At 40.3% G+C, this 16,017-nt stretch overlaps 1 protein-coding gene across 1 annotated transcript in view; it reads left to right on the top strand.

The window, feature by feature from the left end:
* Nucleotides 1-16,017, top strand: part of TMEM67 (transmembrane protein 67) — a 37,340-nt gene that overhangs the window by 5,745 nt on the left and 15,578 nt on the right. Inside the window, exons 7-14 of the mRNA XM_074577431.1 lie at nt 590-652; nt 5,032-5,186; nt 5,306-5,414; nt 7,011-7,097; nt 9,099-9,164; nt 11,304-11,460; nt 11,855-11,978; nt 13,154-13,259. Coding sequence (XP_074433532.1) covers nt 590-652; nt 5,032-5,186; nt 5,306-5,414; nt 7,011-7,097; nt 9,099-9,164; nt 11,304-11,460; nt 11,855-11,978; nt 13,154-13,259 — 867 coding nt within the window. The remainder of the gene's footprint in view (nt 1-589; nt 653-5,031; nt 5,187-5,305; nt 5,415-7,010; nt 7,098-9,098; nt 9,165-11,303; nt 11,461-11,854; nt 11,979-13,153; nt 13,260-16,017) is intronic.

Genomic DNA, 16,017 nt, shown 5'->3' on the forward strand with positions numbered 1-16,017 from the left:
GTTGTCTGATCACGGTCATTGCAAGGTAATTTGCATCAAGATAGAGCGTGGACATGTAGACCAGGCAAGCATTGTTCTAATGGAATACGTTTTAATAAAATTCATGCCCTTTTGGAAACTGAAAAAGGGAAGTAATTTAAATTAAATTAATATCAAAACAAGTAGTATGTGGTCTACTGTGTTACAGAATCACAGAATGGTAGGGGTTGGAAGGGACCTCTGGAGATCATCTCGTCCAACCCCCCTGCCAAAGCAGGTTCACCTGGAGCAGGCTGGGCAGGAACTCGTCCAGGCAGGTTTTGAATGTCTCCAGAGAAGGAGACTCCACCACCTCTCTGGGCAGCCTGTTAAAAGTTAAATATTTTTCCTCGTTCTCTGTATTTTGTCTAATTTAGTGAAGTGAAACAAATTATTGCATTATGGTTGTGTTTTGAACGTGGTTGCGTATGTTTGATTTAGACATTTACAAAAGACAGAGAGCTCCTAGAAAAAAATTAGTATCATCTTTTAGCTAACATAGTTTTCGAGACTGTTACATTATGGATAAATTGTTCTGAACAAAGACAGTGAAGCAGTTCCTTTTTTACAGGGTATAACACTGACATCAGCATGGTTTCTGAAAAACCTGCAATCCTCAGCCTCTGCCTGTTGGGTGAGTTTCATTAACCTTTGCAGGTTGCTTTTTTATACAGAAGCGATTTTCTGTGTAAAAGCATGGCACTTCAGTTTTTGGAAGTTAGTTTGCTTATTTTTAAACAATCTTATTTGGAGATGACAGTAGATAAGAAAAAAATATACATACAATGTGTTTATAAAGGATATTGAGTGTTAGTTGATGTTAACGCAAGTCTCCAGAGTTGGAATCTTCACAAGGTGAATGGTGGTAAACAAAAAATCCTGCAATAGTCGTTAGGTATGTGAACTGTTATTGAGTATATCCAGTAAGGGATCACTCAGAAAATTAACTTCTTACATATTCAGTATTGATTGGCAGCTGGTCTTTACCTATTTGGATTTCAGTTAATCATTCTGTTTTCCGATGGAGGATAGCCATAGAACCATCCTTTTTAGCTTTGCTTTGATTTATGTATGCAAGTGTTATTTACCATTATATTGGTCTGGGTGGCAGTAACCATGGGTGGGAGACTGGCTGCGGCAACAGAATCATGCACACTTGTGAAGGGGATATGCCTCTGCCTGCTTTTTACCAACTCTGTTATCACATTTCCCTTCCATATTCCTCTCCTCAAAATCAGATTTTAACTTCTCAGGCCCTACCTTTTCTCCCAATCTATCACAACCCAAAGGGTTAGAATCATAGCATCGTTTGGGCTGGAAAAGACCTTTAAGATCATGGAGTCCAACCATTAACCTAGCACTGCCAAGTCCACCACTAAACCATGTCCCTAAGCACCACGTCTACATGTCCTTTAAATACCTCCAGGGATGGTGACTCCAACCACTTCCCTGGGCAGCCTGTTCCAGTGCTTGATAACCCTTTTGGTGAAGAAGTTTTTCCTAATATCCAATCTAAACCTCCCCTGTTGCAGACAGGATGCTATTGGCCTTCTTGGCCACCTGGGCACACTGCTGGCTTATACTCAGCCGTCTGTCAACCAACACCCCCAGGTCCATTTCCGCCAGGCAGCTCTCCAGCCACTCTTCCCCAAGTCTGTAGGACTGCATGGGGTTGTTGTGACCCAAGAGCAGGACCCAGCACTTGGCTTTGTTGAACCTCATACCATTGGCCTTGGCCCATGGATCCAGCCTGTCCAGATCCCTCTCTAGAGCCTTCCTACCCTCAAGCAGATCAATGCTCCTGCCCAACTTGGTGTCATCTGCAAACTCACTGAGGGGGCACTTGATCCCCTCATCCAGATTGTTGATAAAGATATTAAACAGAACAGGCCCCAATACTGAGCCCTGGGGAACACCACTTGTGACCAGCCGACAGCTGGATTTAACTCCATTCACCACAACTCTCTGAGCCCAGCCATCCAGCCAATTTTTTACCCAGAGAAGTGTACACCCATCCAAGCCACGAGCAGCCAGTTTCTCCAGGATAATGCTGTGGGAAATGGTGTCAAAGGCTTTACTAAAGTCCAGGTAAACATCCACAGCCTTTCCCTCATCCACTAAGCAGGTCACTTTGCCATAGAAGGAGATCAGTTTAGTCAAACAGAACTTGCCTTTCATGAATCCATGCTGACTGGGCTTGATCACCTGGTTGTCCAGTGTGTGCCACGTGATCTGTTCTATAACATTCCCAGGCACTAAGGTCAGGCTGACAGGGCTGTAGTTCCCTGGATCCTCCTTCCAGCCCTTCTTGTAGATGGACGTCACATTTGTTAACCTCCAGTCAATTGGGACCTCCTCAGTTAGCCAGGACTGCTGATAAATGACAGAAAGTGCCTCAGTGAGCACTTCCAGCAGGTCCCTCAGTACCCTTGGGTGCATTCCATCCAGCCCCATAGACTTGTGTGTGTCTAAGTGCTGTAGCAGGTTGCTAACCATTTCCCCTTGGATTATGGGGGCTTTATTCTGTTCCCCATCTATGTCTTCCAGCTCAGGGGACTGGGTACCTGGAGAACAACTGGTCTTGCTGTTAAAGGCTGAGGTAAAGAAGGCATTAAGTAGCTCAGCCTTTTCCTCATCCTTTGTCACTATGTATCCCCCGGCATCCAATAGAGGATGGAAATTCTCCTTAGCCCTCCTTTTGTTGCTAATGTATTTATAGAAACATCTTTATTGTCTTTCATGGCAGTAGCCAGATTAAACTCTAGCTGGGCTTTGGCCCTTCTGATTTCTCCCTGCATAACCTCATGACGTCTTTGCAGTCCTCCTGAGTTGCCTCCCCCATCTTCCAACGGTCATAAACTCTCTTTTTTCCCCTGAGTTCCAGCCAAAGCTCTCATTCAGCCAGGCTGGTCTTCCCCACTGGCTCGTCTTTCAGCACGTTGGGACAGCCTGCCCCCCCACCTTTAGGATTTCCTCCTTGAAGAATGTCCAGCCTTCCTGGACTCCTTTGCCTTTCAGGACTGCCTCCCAAGTGACTCTGTCAAACAGTCTCTTAAACAGACCAAAGCCTGCCCTCCAGAAAGTCAAGGTAGCAGTTCTGCTGACCATCCTCCTTACTTCTCCAAGAGTTGGAAACTCATATCATTTTGTGGTCACTATGCCCAAAACAGCCTCCAACCGTCGCAGCACCCACAAGTCCATCTCTGTTCGTGAACGACAGGTCCAGTGGGGTACCTTCCCTAGTTTGCTCCCTCAGCAGCTGTGTCAGGAAGTTATCCTCAACACACTCCAGGAACCTCCTAGCTTGCCTACAGATGTATAAATATCACAACAGTGGATCTGCAGAATTCTGTAATATATAAGCACACGGAGTTTTTGTTTCCTACATTTCTTTGGTACAGATTACTACAAATTACTACTAGTAAAGTGAGTATACTTATGATTAATAAAGCAATTATATATGTATTACAATGGTAGCAGCAATAAATAGTAGCGGCAAGTATATATTTCAATATTACAAGTTACTACAAAATTATCACTAGTAAAGCAGCAAATACAGTAATGATCAATTGCCTATATGCTTGTCTATATATACTATTCAAAATCATGCCAGTACAGTGCTCGCCAAACCACTCCCAGGAGTGGGGCCTTGAAATCGATGACGGATATTCTCACTTTGAAGGTGGTCTGTGTCGTGGAGTTTGGAGTCAGCCAGGCATCCCCAGCAATGGTTCGATAACTTGCCTGGGAGAACTCATAGAAAAGTTTGTGCGGGGGAGTTCTGTTTGTGTGTGCGTGTATGTGTGTGAGAGAGAGAGAGACAGACAGACAGGGACAGATTCACTCTCCATTTTGTGTAAAAAGTAAGTAATTTTTATAACGCAGAGACATAAGGCAGTGTGGGACAGCACTACCTGGAGCAGCCAAGAGGTGTTCATGTTTTATATTCTCTCAGAGCAGTTTTTATTTTTCCAGACTGTTTTTCTACTCTTTCAGGCAGATCAATCAATAGCAGTTGCCAATTCCTACTTTCTTAGAATGTTTTCCCTCTTTTCCAGACTATTTTTTACCTTTCCAGATGATAAGTTGTTGTTACAGTTCCTTAGTTTCGTGCTTATTGATGGTATCTCAGGATGTCTCTTGTGTTTAGGTACCCAGCTGCGCTTCTCAAGGATGTTTCTGATTCCCAGGCTTAGTTCCCAGGCTAGCACTTCCCAGGCTGGCAGGCATTCTCTCTACCAGTATTTCAGCAGACTTCTGTTCAGTATTTTCCCAGGTCACCTTTGCGGCTGCTCCCATCACCATCTCATACATGCAGCTCTGAGATGTATTCTCCTACTTATCCCATTCTTTTTTGCAAACTTTTACTGAAGTTTATTCTGTTTGTCTGTGTCAGCCTGCTCAGCTCTTCAGAGGTGCTGCCTGAATGTAACGTGCAGCTGCTGATCTGACCCCCACAAAGGCAATAGGTGTTGGCAGGTTAATAAAAGTGCAGTGATCGCTGCATACAGATGCCAGGCATCGCTTCTGCCTGTCACATGGCGCAATTGAACAGTGGTATAAATGCAACATAGTTTAGCAACAACAGAATAGAAAAAGTACTAAAACTGAAAAGAAGACATTTATGATACATGCAACTATAGTTGTCAGTCTTAGGTCTTTGATGGAGTCATCTTTGTCATACAGCCGAAGTGGTGTTAAACATTTTGATTCTTACTTCGTTTTCTAAATGCAGATTTTGACATTTCTGTCACATCATACCATCTAGCTGATTAAATTGAAATAAACTGGAAAAGAGAGCATTGATTTCACGCTGCCATCTGCAGACCTATAAAAATACAGAGCCTGAATAGTTGGGAGAAAATATTAGGTGTTGACAAAACAAACTTATTTTCAAGTAAAAATGAGGGTTTAAGAGTGGCTTATTACAGATAACATTTAGCTTTATGACTGCCTCACCAAAAGGAGGGGTAAATAAATAGTTTTCTGTGTTCTTGTGTTTCTCCGCTGCAGTTGTACTCCAATCTAACAGCATGCCAAGCTCTTGGAAATATGTGTGTAATGAATATGAATTCATTGAGTTCTTCAAGTACTGATGCCTGTGGTTTATTTCAGTATATTTACGTCAATACAGCAAGGCTAGGCATTGTTCATTCAATAGCCTTCTGGTAAGTTGCCTTTTCCATAACTTTAATCTTTAATAGTGTTTTATGGAAATTATTATTCTAAATGTTCTTTGATGCAAAACATTATGTTTCTTTAGAGAAAACATTGTAATTGTTTTCAGGAGGCATAATCTTCCATGGCTCTATTACGGTGATCAACCAGGATTAGCATCCCAAGTGCTTGAGGCAAATCATTTCCCTACAGTCTTCAGTTTTAAAGGAACAGATAAGGTAGGTGTTGGGTAGTAGACATGGGAAAACAGACATTTGGAAGAGTACATAATCACATAAAGCGGTTTAGAGTCATTGCAAATGTGGCTCCACTAAAGATAGTTTTTAGACAGTGTAACAAAACTCAGTGTGAGATCTTACGGAAGAGGAAGGTGGTATTTATGTAAAAAATCTCTAGGTAGGATGATTTTGCTGACTTACACTCACTTGCTCAGACATTTATTTTGCTCACACTCTCATACCCACATTCTCATAAGGCCAAGATATGCTTGCCTGAGTGGTTCTGACCAGGATCAATTGTGTGTGACACAAGGAGCAAGGGATGTCAGCTATTAAGTTTTCATTATGTCCCCAAGGTTCTTCTGGATTCGCAGTGATAAACTAGTAATTAGACAAATCTTTAATACCCCTTAGGAGTTAATAGTAGTTTTGGCATTGTCCTTTGCTTCAGAGTCTTGTTTCTTTCAGTCTCCATAAATCTGAAGCAAAGTCTTTTTCCCTTGTTTGAAATATGTACATCCTTTGGTCAGTTTTCCCGGTGAGTTAATTGGAAAAAGAGGGGTATACCTGAGGTACTCTAACTTTGCTGCCATTCTCCTGGTGCCAAAGTTCATGATCTGTTGCTGACAAGTTGTCTGTGCCATGGTTTCATCAGAATCCATTTCTTAGCTTTATTGCTGGGAATAGTGTTCTTCATTATTGCTATGCGGTGTTTAACCCTTTCCTTCTGTTGCTTCTGGTGCTTACACACACATTTCTATCCATGCTTCATTTATACCAACCTTAATATCTCTGTTACAAATCTCTGCAAGTTGAATTGTATCAGTGATGGATTCAGTTTATTACTCCAGCCTTTTCCTGTTCCTATAGTGAATTAAGAAAATAAAAAAAAAAAAAGAGGTGAGGAAAACAATAATTTCAATGTTAACAAAGCCAGGTGTCGATCCCTGGGAGGGATGGACTGCTTAAGTAGCTTGTAAGAAGGAATCAAACAGTAAATCAAACAATAAAGCGTTTCATTTTACAAATTCATTGTAAAATTAGAGTAACTGGAATAGTTTATTCAGGTTAAGCTAATCACAGAAAATAAGTAGTGCTAGTGATAACTTGTCAGTTTGTCAGTTATACTGCCAAACTTTTTCTTACTGACTCAGAAATAAAATAATAGGGTTTTTCAGCTGTATTCTAAAAGGTTGTATTTTAAATTAAACAATGTTGCAATGCAGCTTCTTTTTTAACAACTGAAATACTCATTATTCTTCCTAACACTGAAGGTCTTGGAAGCCCTCGAGATCCCAGCCTGGTATACAGTAGAAATGTGCATATATTTTTGATGCATTTAGCGCATGTCTAACAGTATAGAAGTTCCTTTGGAACTTTTTCCATGTCACCGATAAAGCTGTAGAATTGTAAAGCATGTTTTTTTACAAAAGTGAACTAGCAAAACCAAGATTAAAAACATAAAATCAAAGGGAAGAAATGAAGCATCATGCTGAAAGTTTTAGGGAAGCATCAAATGATGAGATAGCAATCACTAAAATGTGTCTGTCTGCTTTATGGCAGATTCATTGTTTCTTTATCTTTTTTCATTGTCAGGATGTAAAGCTGCAATTTATAGCAGCCTCATTTGATGCAGCAGGAAACTTTCTTAAGTGGCAAAATTTGGAAGGAGGCATCTTACAGGTACGTTTGATTTTAATTATCTTTTGTTGATAACATAATGTTCTGTTTGCCTTTAGCCAAATTAAGACAAAACCCAAGAGTTTGGTTACTACCGTAGTGAGTTCATAAAATAACCATAGAGCTAGATTAGAGAATATAGCCCTTGAGTCTTGCTCAGGATGATTTCTACAAAATCAAAAGTATAAATTCAGGAACATTGTCCTCATCGATTTGACCAATATAAATTTGGAATATTGGAAAGCTCTGAAAAACAGCAGTAGTCATTTAGAACCAACTATATCTTTCTTCCATTCGGCATACAGTTACCCCTGTATGTAATTTATTATTAGCCCTCTTTTTCTTAGCGAGAAAAGTATATTCTTTTAGCTGTCAGTCCACATAACTTCATAGAAAATTCTGGGAGTATGTCCCTATTGGATGTCCGTCACTGTGCTCACACATTATGGGGATTCCAAGTAAATCAGTGATTATTTTACTATCAAGAGAGGTAGGAAAACTGATCTACCACCCCATTTTCTTTCAGTTCTCCTGGGATTTTTTGTTTGTTTCTTTCTTTTGGTTTTAATATCAAATATATACTTTGGCCAGTATCTGCCTGGCTTTTTCATAACAGGAAGTTATAAAAACTTGCTGTGAGACTTTACATAGAATTAGGGAACACTGGCTAGAGGATTCACAATACCCTTGGACACTTTACCCTCAGGTTTCAGTGGCACACGCACATTCTACTTCAGCAGTACCATGCTGTATAGGGTATGAAAAATGCTAGGAAGAAGAAAGTGGAAAGTGCAATAGTAATTAGCCTAACAGCAGAAATTGGCAGCTGTGAAACATGTTGCAGCGTAGAACTTGTTTAGCAGTCCAGTGGTGATCTAGGCACTCTCAGCAATTCCCTTGGCAGGCAACAATAGGAACAATGGCAAGAACAATTGGGAATTGTCTGTCCTCTTTTCTAGGCTCTTCATGTCACTCTTAGAGCAGGTCACTTCAAATCCTCCAGTATCTACAGAAGAGCAGCTGACATTCAGGATTTAGATAGTGACTGCTATTGTTATTGTCTCAGAATGAGCTGTGTTTCATCTGCCTCTCAAATTTTAAGGAAAACTAGTGTCTGAGAAAACAGGTTACTAAGCCAATTACTGTGCATAGAAAATGAGATATTCTGACATAGATTTTAAGTTTTATTGGGACACATTAATTTCCTAACTGTAGAGCTTTTAGTAGTAGCTATAAAAATCTATGGGAAAGGAATAGCTTTTCCATTGAAAGCCTCTTTTAATGTAATAGATTGTGATGATAACACATTGCAGTGCTAAAGCAACCTCAATGCATAAATTTTAGCGATTCCCAGAATTTCAGTAGCACCCTAATTGAATTGTGGTTTTGGTAAGTTTAGACTTGACTTTCATTTTGGGAAAATAGCTGTGCCCTCCACTAAGTGCCATGCTCATTTAGTTAGAATTTGGCCAGTTTTTCTGGGTTCTGTTTAGAATGAATTGTTCTCTGCAGAAAATGTAAAAGTTACATTGAAAAAGGAAAAAAAAAATAATCTGTTACTTGCCATGGTACCTTTGATGCTCTGAGAATGCTAGCTTAAGAGAAAAGGGGCAGTATGAATGTGGAGTTCTTTTCTTATGGGATTCTTGAATTTAGCCGAAGCCACTACTAAAGCTTGAGGCAGCACAGTGCCTCGAACATTCAGTCCCCTGAAAGATTATTCTTGCCTGGTTGTATGCTGGCGTCCACAGATTTCAAAGTCAGTGATGGAACTGAAAAATACTATGCAAGTATGAATAAGCTAAAACAGAGTTTTAAGAACATCAATATTAGTATAATAAATAATCATGTTAACTCTTCAAAACCAATTCCTCTCTTAAAAAATAGAACAAAATATCTTTTGTGAGAACTGTGAATACATAAACTGCTTGGAGTACCTGTGAATATTTCATGTGAGAAAATGATACCTTTGAATTAACCTAATTATAATTATGTTTTGTTCAGCTTTGTCCTGATACCCAAACTAAATTGAATGCAGCTTATGCATTTGGAACAACTTATGAACAAAGTGTAAGTAAGAATACTATTCTGAATTTTGAATTAAGTTGCTTTCATCATCAGTAATTCAGTGAATAATGAAAGACCTCTGGAGTTTAGCCATAAGCTGCAATGTGGACTTCTTTCTTGGGAAACTGTTACTTATTTTAATTTCTTTATTATTGAGTGAAATAAATGGATTTTTAAAAAATCTTTTGCCTATACATCACAAAGCTTGTTTACTACATAAGATAATCAAAATAAATTGAACTGGCATTTGCTGGCTTATCTGTGGAAGAACACAATGCCTGAATTCTGACAGCCATATATTTTGCACTGTAACTTCTAATTTTCCTGCCTCCATCTTTGGCTAGGTTTCCTATGGAAGGGAGGCATATGCAATCATGCCATGCCTGTATGTTGTCCCCATTAACTCTTTAATGTATTGCTTGATGTCAGTGAATTCAATAATAAGCTTGAAGGCAAGTTTTCATCGAACAGATGACTCATCAGAGGAAAGAGATTCTTTAGTTGTCTTAACTATGGGAAAAACTATTGGAGTTTTCACACCTTACTAAACACCAGGAAAGGGAGAGGTGATAGAGCACTTGAGCTTCTGTATTCTTAGATACTAAATTCAGTCAGACACAGACACAGTTCTGCCAGCAATAAAGCTTCGTTAATTTTTGTCATTTACATGTTAAATGGGGAGATGGTAGTCTCTTTGGTGGGGGGAAGGGAGAGAAATAACATCTTTATTTTTATAAATCTCCATAAGTGCGCAGCATCTAATACCTATATATCCATTAATATTGTTTATTAACTCGTCTACATTCAAAACCACTCCCCACATCATGTGTTGAAGTGTGAAAACATGTAAACTCTGGCTGCTGTTTAGGTGGTGTGAAAGTCTTGTAGTGTAATACCTGTCAAAACTTTAGTCCTTGAAAACTTAAGTGTTTACCAAATAATTTTGACAAATCTTTGTTAAATATTTTTACTCCTCCATATTGTTTAATGTTGTTTAATCCATATTTCAGTAGAATGGGAACTTATTTTCTATTTAGGGTCATTGAACTGGTTGGGTACAGTTATTTTTTTTTTGTATTTTTTAAAATCTTATGTATTTGATATATTAAGTTTGTAGAACCTGCTGTAAAGTATTAACAACAGTAAATATTACTGGATTTAAATACAAATACCAGTAAATACTAACTTACTGAGTATTTTTTAATGTAATTATTTTTATGGATTGCATGCATCACTTTTGTTTCCTACAGCTTTTGAGAAAACATGGTGGACGTGTTATATGAGTATTTAAAGACTGCATGATTGTTCACATATGCAAAAAACTACCTCCTTTCATATTTAATTTCTTCACACAATCACAGGCAGGGACCTCTGGAGGTCGTCTGGTCCAACTCCCTGTTAGAGCAGGTTGCCCAGGACCATGTTCAGATGGCCTTTTGAATATCTCCAAGGAGTGAGACTCCACAACCTCTGTTGGCAACTTGTGCCAGTGCTCGGTCACCCTCATGGTGAAAAAGTATTTCCTGATGCTCAGAGGGAACCTCATGTTTCAGTTTGTGCCCATTGCTTCTGGTCCTGTCACTGGGCGTCGCTGAAAAGAGCCAGGCTTTTTCTTGTACACCCTCCTTTCAGATATTTGTATACATTGATAAGATCCCCCCAAAGCCTTCTCATCTCCAGGGAAAACAGTCCCAGCTCTCTCAATCTTTCCTCATAGGAGAGATGCTCCAGCCTCTTCATCATCTTAGTGGCCTGTGCTGGACTATATCAAGTAGCTCCATTTCTCTCTTGTACTGCTGAGCCCAGAACCAAACACAGTACTCCATGACCTCAGTGTTTATGTTTCTGGACTTTAGTGTTTATGCTGGTTTAAATTTTGTGACTGTGAAGTTTGGTAGGATATTTTTTCCTAATCTGTTGAAAAATGTTAGCAGCGCTTCATTCTCCACATTAGTCATTCTAGTCAATTGCAATCATTTCCAAGATGTTTGTATAAAACCATTAGTACTTTGTAACTGCTTGCAAATAGCTGTAATGCCTTGTCTTTTAGGTGGGACAGATTCTAGGGGAAGAATCCACAACTTGATAAAATCATTAAATGGCTCAAGTGATCCTTTTATTTTAACATTTTTTTTCTTGCAGTGCAAAATTTCAGTTTCCAAGATTTTGCTGGATTTTCCTAATCCAATCTTTTATGACCTATTCCTTGAATATAATGGTGACAACGGACAACAGAATCTTTGGGCCGTGCCAGTTTTAAACTTGAATCTTCAATACAGCGAAATGTTTGTTAATCAAGGTAAGACTGTCATGGTAACATTTCTGTGAAGTAAAATAATCTGACTAACATCAAATAGAAAGAATTAGTATTAATTACTGTTACTGAGATGTTTTTAAAGATACCACAACACACCATAACTTGTTTCTGTTTTAAGACTTTAATATTTTGTGGGCAAATTCTAATGGTGTTAAGTGCAGACTTTGTTGCATACACCAGCCCAATCAATAATATGCACAAATAAAGTAATCTAATTTCATTATTTATTTCTTTAAATTGAAAATTATGAATTTTACATCCTGAATACAGTTATACGTATTATACAGTTATATGTATTGTTTCTAGTAGATTTCATTCTTTTTGCGTGTTGAATTAGTTTTTTTAAATATTATGTGACTGTCATGTGTTTTCAAAGGCAGTAATATGAACAACTGGCTTTTGACTCGTCGATTTTTTTTGGTGGATGCACTAAGTGGAAAAGAGAATGACTTGGGAAAACTACCAAGAGTAATTCGGATTGCTAGCAAAATAACAATAAGGTGATTAATTGCATATACTATATAGTACGTAGAAAATAAAGCCAATTTTGTGCAGTCTGCATTTTATTGTCTTAAAAGAAAGTTGTTTTATTATGTTGTTTCTAATATGTCCTCTGCTGATTTTTTCGTTGTGTACTTGGAAATAGCAAGAGTTTCCATATGCTGTTCTGTTGAGTGAGTGAGAAAGCGTAACACTGACTTGTGAGGGTTAAAATTACTGTGATTACTTTCCGCGTATGATGGATCAGACTGTGTATGGATAATGCAAGTTGGCAGGCATTCAGTCACCTCTTAGAAGCAGGTGTCATCTGGAAAGAACTAAAATCTCCTCTGTTAATTCTTTTTCGATGTGTATGTTGATGACTACACAAGGATGCTATTTCATACTCCATGCTCTTTTTTGCAGTATTTTTAAAAACTGTTGCCTATTCTGTTATACAATCCAGAACAGGCTTGTAGTTATTTAACTGAAATTATGAGACTACCTGTTAGGGTCATTATTGATGGTTAATCTCAGCTGGAATATGTTTTGGAAGAACCTTTTTTTTTCTTCTCCTTTATGTAATGTCTTCCTCTGAGATGACTGTCAAAATCGAGATCTCCCTTTTCCTTCAGCTCTGCTTCAGAACTTGTTAGTTAAAAAGATTGCTGAGTAGCACTGAGTACTGATCCGTAGAAGTAATCATCTTGAAGATTAATGTACTAACTCCATTTGCTGAGAATTTTGTATTACATTATTTCAAAAAATAAGGATTAGCTTTGTATCTTAGGGGAACTCCCTCCCACCTCTGCTTCAAAAAAAAATGATGTTGCTACAGATTCAAAATACACATAGAAAAGGTCATTCTGTAATGTTTTGAGAAAAGTGATCTTTTGCAATTGACTTCAGTTGTAGCTATCATAACGTGAGCAGTAGGTAAAGATTGATTCAGGTATTTTCTTACAAATAAACAGTCCTTCCCAGCTTTTTATATATTTGTGTACATGCCTTTATGCACTCCGGTTGCTTTTAAAATGTGAATTGTCGTGTCATTGGGTTTGAAACTCACATTTTATTAATCAGGTTGTTCTGTGTCATTTAGTATTTTCTTATTAGTACAAGTTTCAATTAATACTTTCCAAGCAACTTGTCCATTTTCTGTATTAGAAATAATACTCTGTTTGTATTTCTGCAGTATTCGTCTGGTATCCCATACTCAGAGAGGAATGATCTACCCTCCTCTAATTACTGTTGCTTACACAGATGTGCTTGTCCAAAACCCTGAAACCCAGAGTGTGATGGTGAGATCTTTGTGCTATCTTAATTGAACTGATCTGTTAATCATACCTGTAGTTCTGTTGGAATTCCAGTTGAGCGAACGTTTTTGGAGGGGTTATAAAAATACAATAAGCGGTTTCTAGTTCTGCTCAGTTTTGAAGTTGCAAGTTTTGACTAAAACTTAAAGCTTTTGAAACAAAGCAGTTAGAAGTATTTTCTTTTTAATTTATCTTGAGTGTTCTTTAACTTAAAATACTTAGAATTTTACAGTTGGTTGTATAATGCTAAATTAGAATCACAGCATCATAGAATCGTAGAATCTTCATGGTTGGAAAGGACCTTTGAGATCATCGAGTCCAACCATACATACACAACCCCCCCCCCTACAATCTCTGTCACTAGACCGTGCCCTGAAGTGCCACATCTAGACATTTCTTAAATACCTTTAGGGATGGTGACTCAACCACCTCCCTGGGCAGGCTGTTCCAGTGCCTGACCACTCTTTCAGTAAAGTAATTCTTCCTAATATCTAATCTAAACCTCCCCTGCCACAGCTTCAGACCATTTCCTCTGGTCCTGTCATTATTCACCTGGGAGAAGAGGCCAACACCCACCTCTCTACAACCTCCTTTCAGGTAGTTGTAGAGGGCAATGAGGTCTCCCCTCAGCCTCCTCTTCTCCAAACTAAACATTCCCAGCTCCCTCAGCCTCTCCTCATATGACCTGGTCTCCAGACCCCTCACCAGCCTGGTAGCTCTCCTCTGGACCTGCTCCAGCACTTCAATGTCCCTCTTGTACAGAGGGACCCAGAACCAAACACAGTACTCGAGGTGAGGCCTCACCAGTGCCGAGTACAGAGGCACGATCACTTCCCTACTCCTGCTGGCCATGCTATTCCTGATACAAGCCAGAATGCTGTTGGCCTTGGCCACCTGGGCACGCTGCTGGCTCATGTCAAGCTGGCCGTCCACCAGCACCCCCAGGTCCTTTTCTGCCAGGCAGCTTTCCAGCCACTCTTCCCCAAATCTGTAGCGTTGCTTGGGGTTGTTGTGACCAAAATGCAGGACCCGGCACTTGGCCTTATTAAACCTCATACAGTTGGCCTTGGCCCATCGATCCAGCCTGTCCAGATCCCTCTGTAGAGCCTTCCTACCCTCAAGCAGATCAACACTCCCACCTAGTTTGGTGTCATCTGCAAACTTACTGAGGGTGCACTCAATCCCCTCATCCAGATCATTGATAAAGATATTAAACAAAACTGGCCCCAAAACTGAGCCCTGAGGGACACCACTGGTGACCGGCCGCCAGGAGGATTTCACCCCATTAATCACAACTCTCTGGGCATGGCCATCCAGCCAGTTTTTTACCCAGAGAAGAGTACGCTTGCCTATGCCATGATTCACCAGCTTCTCCAGGAGAATGCTGTGGGGGACAGTGTCAAAGGCCTTACCAAAGTCCAGATAGACAATGTCCACAGCCTTCCCTGCATCCAGAAGGCGGGTCACATGGTCACAGAAAGAGATCAGGTTGGTTAAGCAGGACCTCCCTTTCCTAAACCCATGCTGGCTGGCCCTGATCCCTTGGCCGCCCTGCACTTGCCGTGAGAGCTCACTCAAGATGATCCTCTCCATGATCTTTCCTGGTACCGAGGTCAGGCTGACAGGCCTGTAGTTCTCCGGATCCTCCTTCCGACCCTTCTTGCAGATGGGCGTCATATTAGCCACCCTCCAGTCATCTGGTACCTCCCCTGTTGACCACGATTGTTGATAAATGATGGAGAGAGGCTTGGTGAGCTCTCCCGCCAGCTCCCTGAGTACTCTTGGGTGAATCCTATCCAGCCCCATAGACTTATGTGCGTCTAGGTGCAGAAGCAGATCATTGACTACTTCCTCCTGGATTATGGGTGGGTTGTTCTGCTCTCCATCCTTATCTTCCAGTTCAGGAGGCTGAATACCCTGGGGGTAGCTGGTCTGACTATTGAAGACGGAGGCAAAGAAGGCATTAAATATCTCAGCCTTCTCCTCGTCCTTGGTTGCAACTTTCCCCCCTGCATCCAGTAAGGGATGGAGATTCTCCCAGGCTCTCTTTTTGTTGGTGTATTTATAAAAGCTTTTTTTGTTGTTCTTAATGTTAGTGGCCAAGTTTAGCTCCAGCTAGGCTTTTGCCTTCCTAATTTTCTCTCTGTATAACCTAACAAGATCTCTGTACTCCTCCTGAGTTGCCTGTCCCTTCTTCCAAAGGTGGTAAACCCTCCTTTTATTCCTAAGTCCCATCGGAAGTTCCTTATTCATCCAGACTGGCCATTTTCCCCACCCTTTAAACTTGCGACACTTGGGGACAGCCTGCTCCTGGGCCTTTAAGATTTCCTTCTTGAAGAACGTCCAGCCTTCCTGGACCCCTTTGCCCTTCAGGACTGTCTCGCAAGGGACTCTCTCAACCAGTGTCCTGAACAGGCCAAAGTCTGCCCTCTGGAAGTCCAAGGTGGAGGTTTTGCTAACCCCCCTCCTTACATCACTACGAATTGAAAACTTGACCGTTTCATGATCACCAAACCCAAGACGACCTCCGACCACCACATCTCCCACTAGTCCTTCTCTGTTTGTCAACAGTAGGTCTAGCGAGGCACCTCCCCTGGTAGGTTCACCTACCAGTTGTGTCAGGAAGTTATCTTCCATGCACTCGAGGAACCTCTTAGCCTGCCTGCTCTCTGCTGTGTTATATTTCATAGAATCATAGAATCATAGAATTGCTGAGGTTGGAAGGGTCCTTTAAGATCATCAA

Source organism: Larus michahellis, chromosome 2, assembly GCF_964199755.1.
Source record: "Larus michahellis chromosome 2, bLarMic1.1, whole genome shotgun sequence".
Lineage (NCBI taxonomy): Eukaryota > Metazoa > Chordata > Aves > Charadriiformes > Laridae > Larus > Larus michahellis.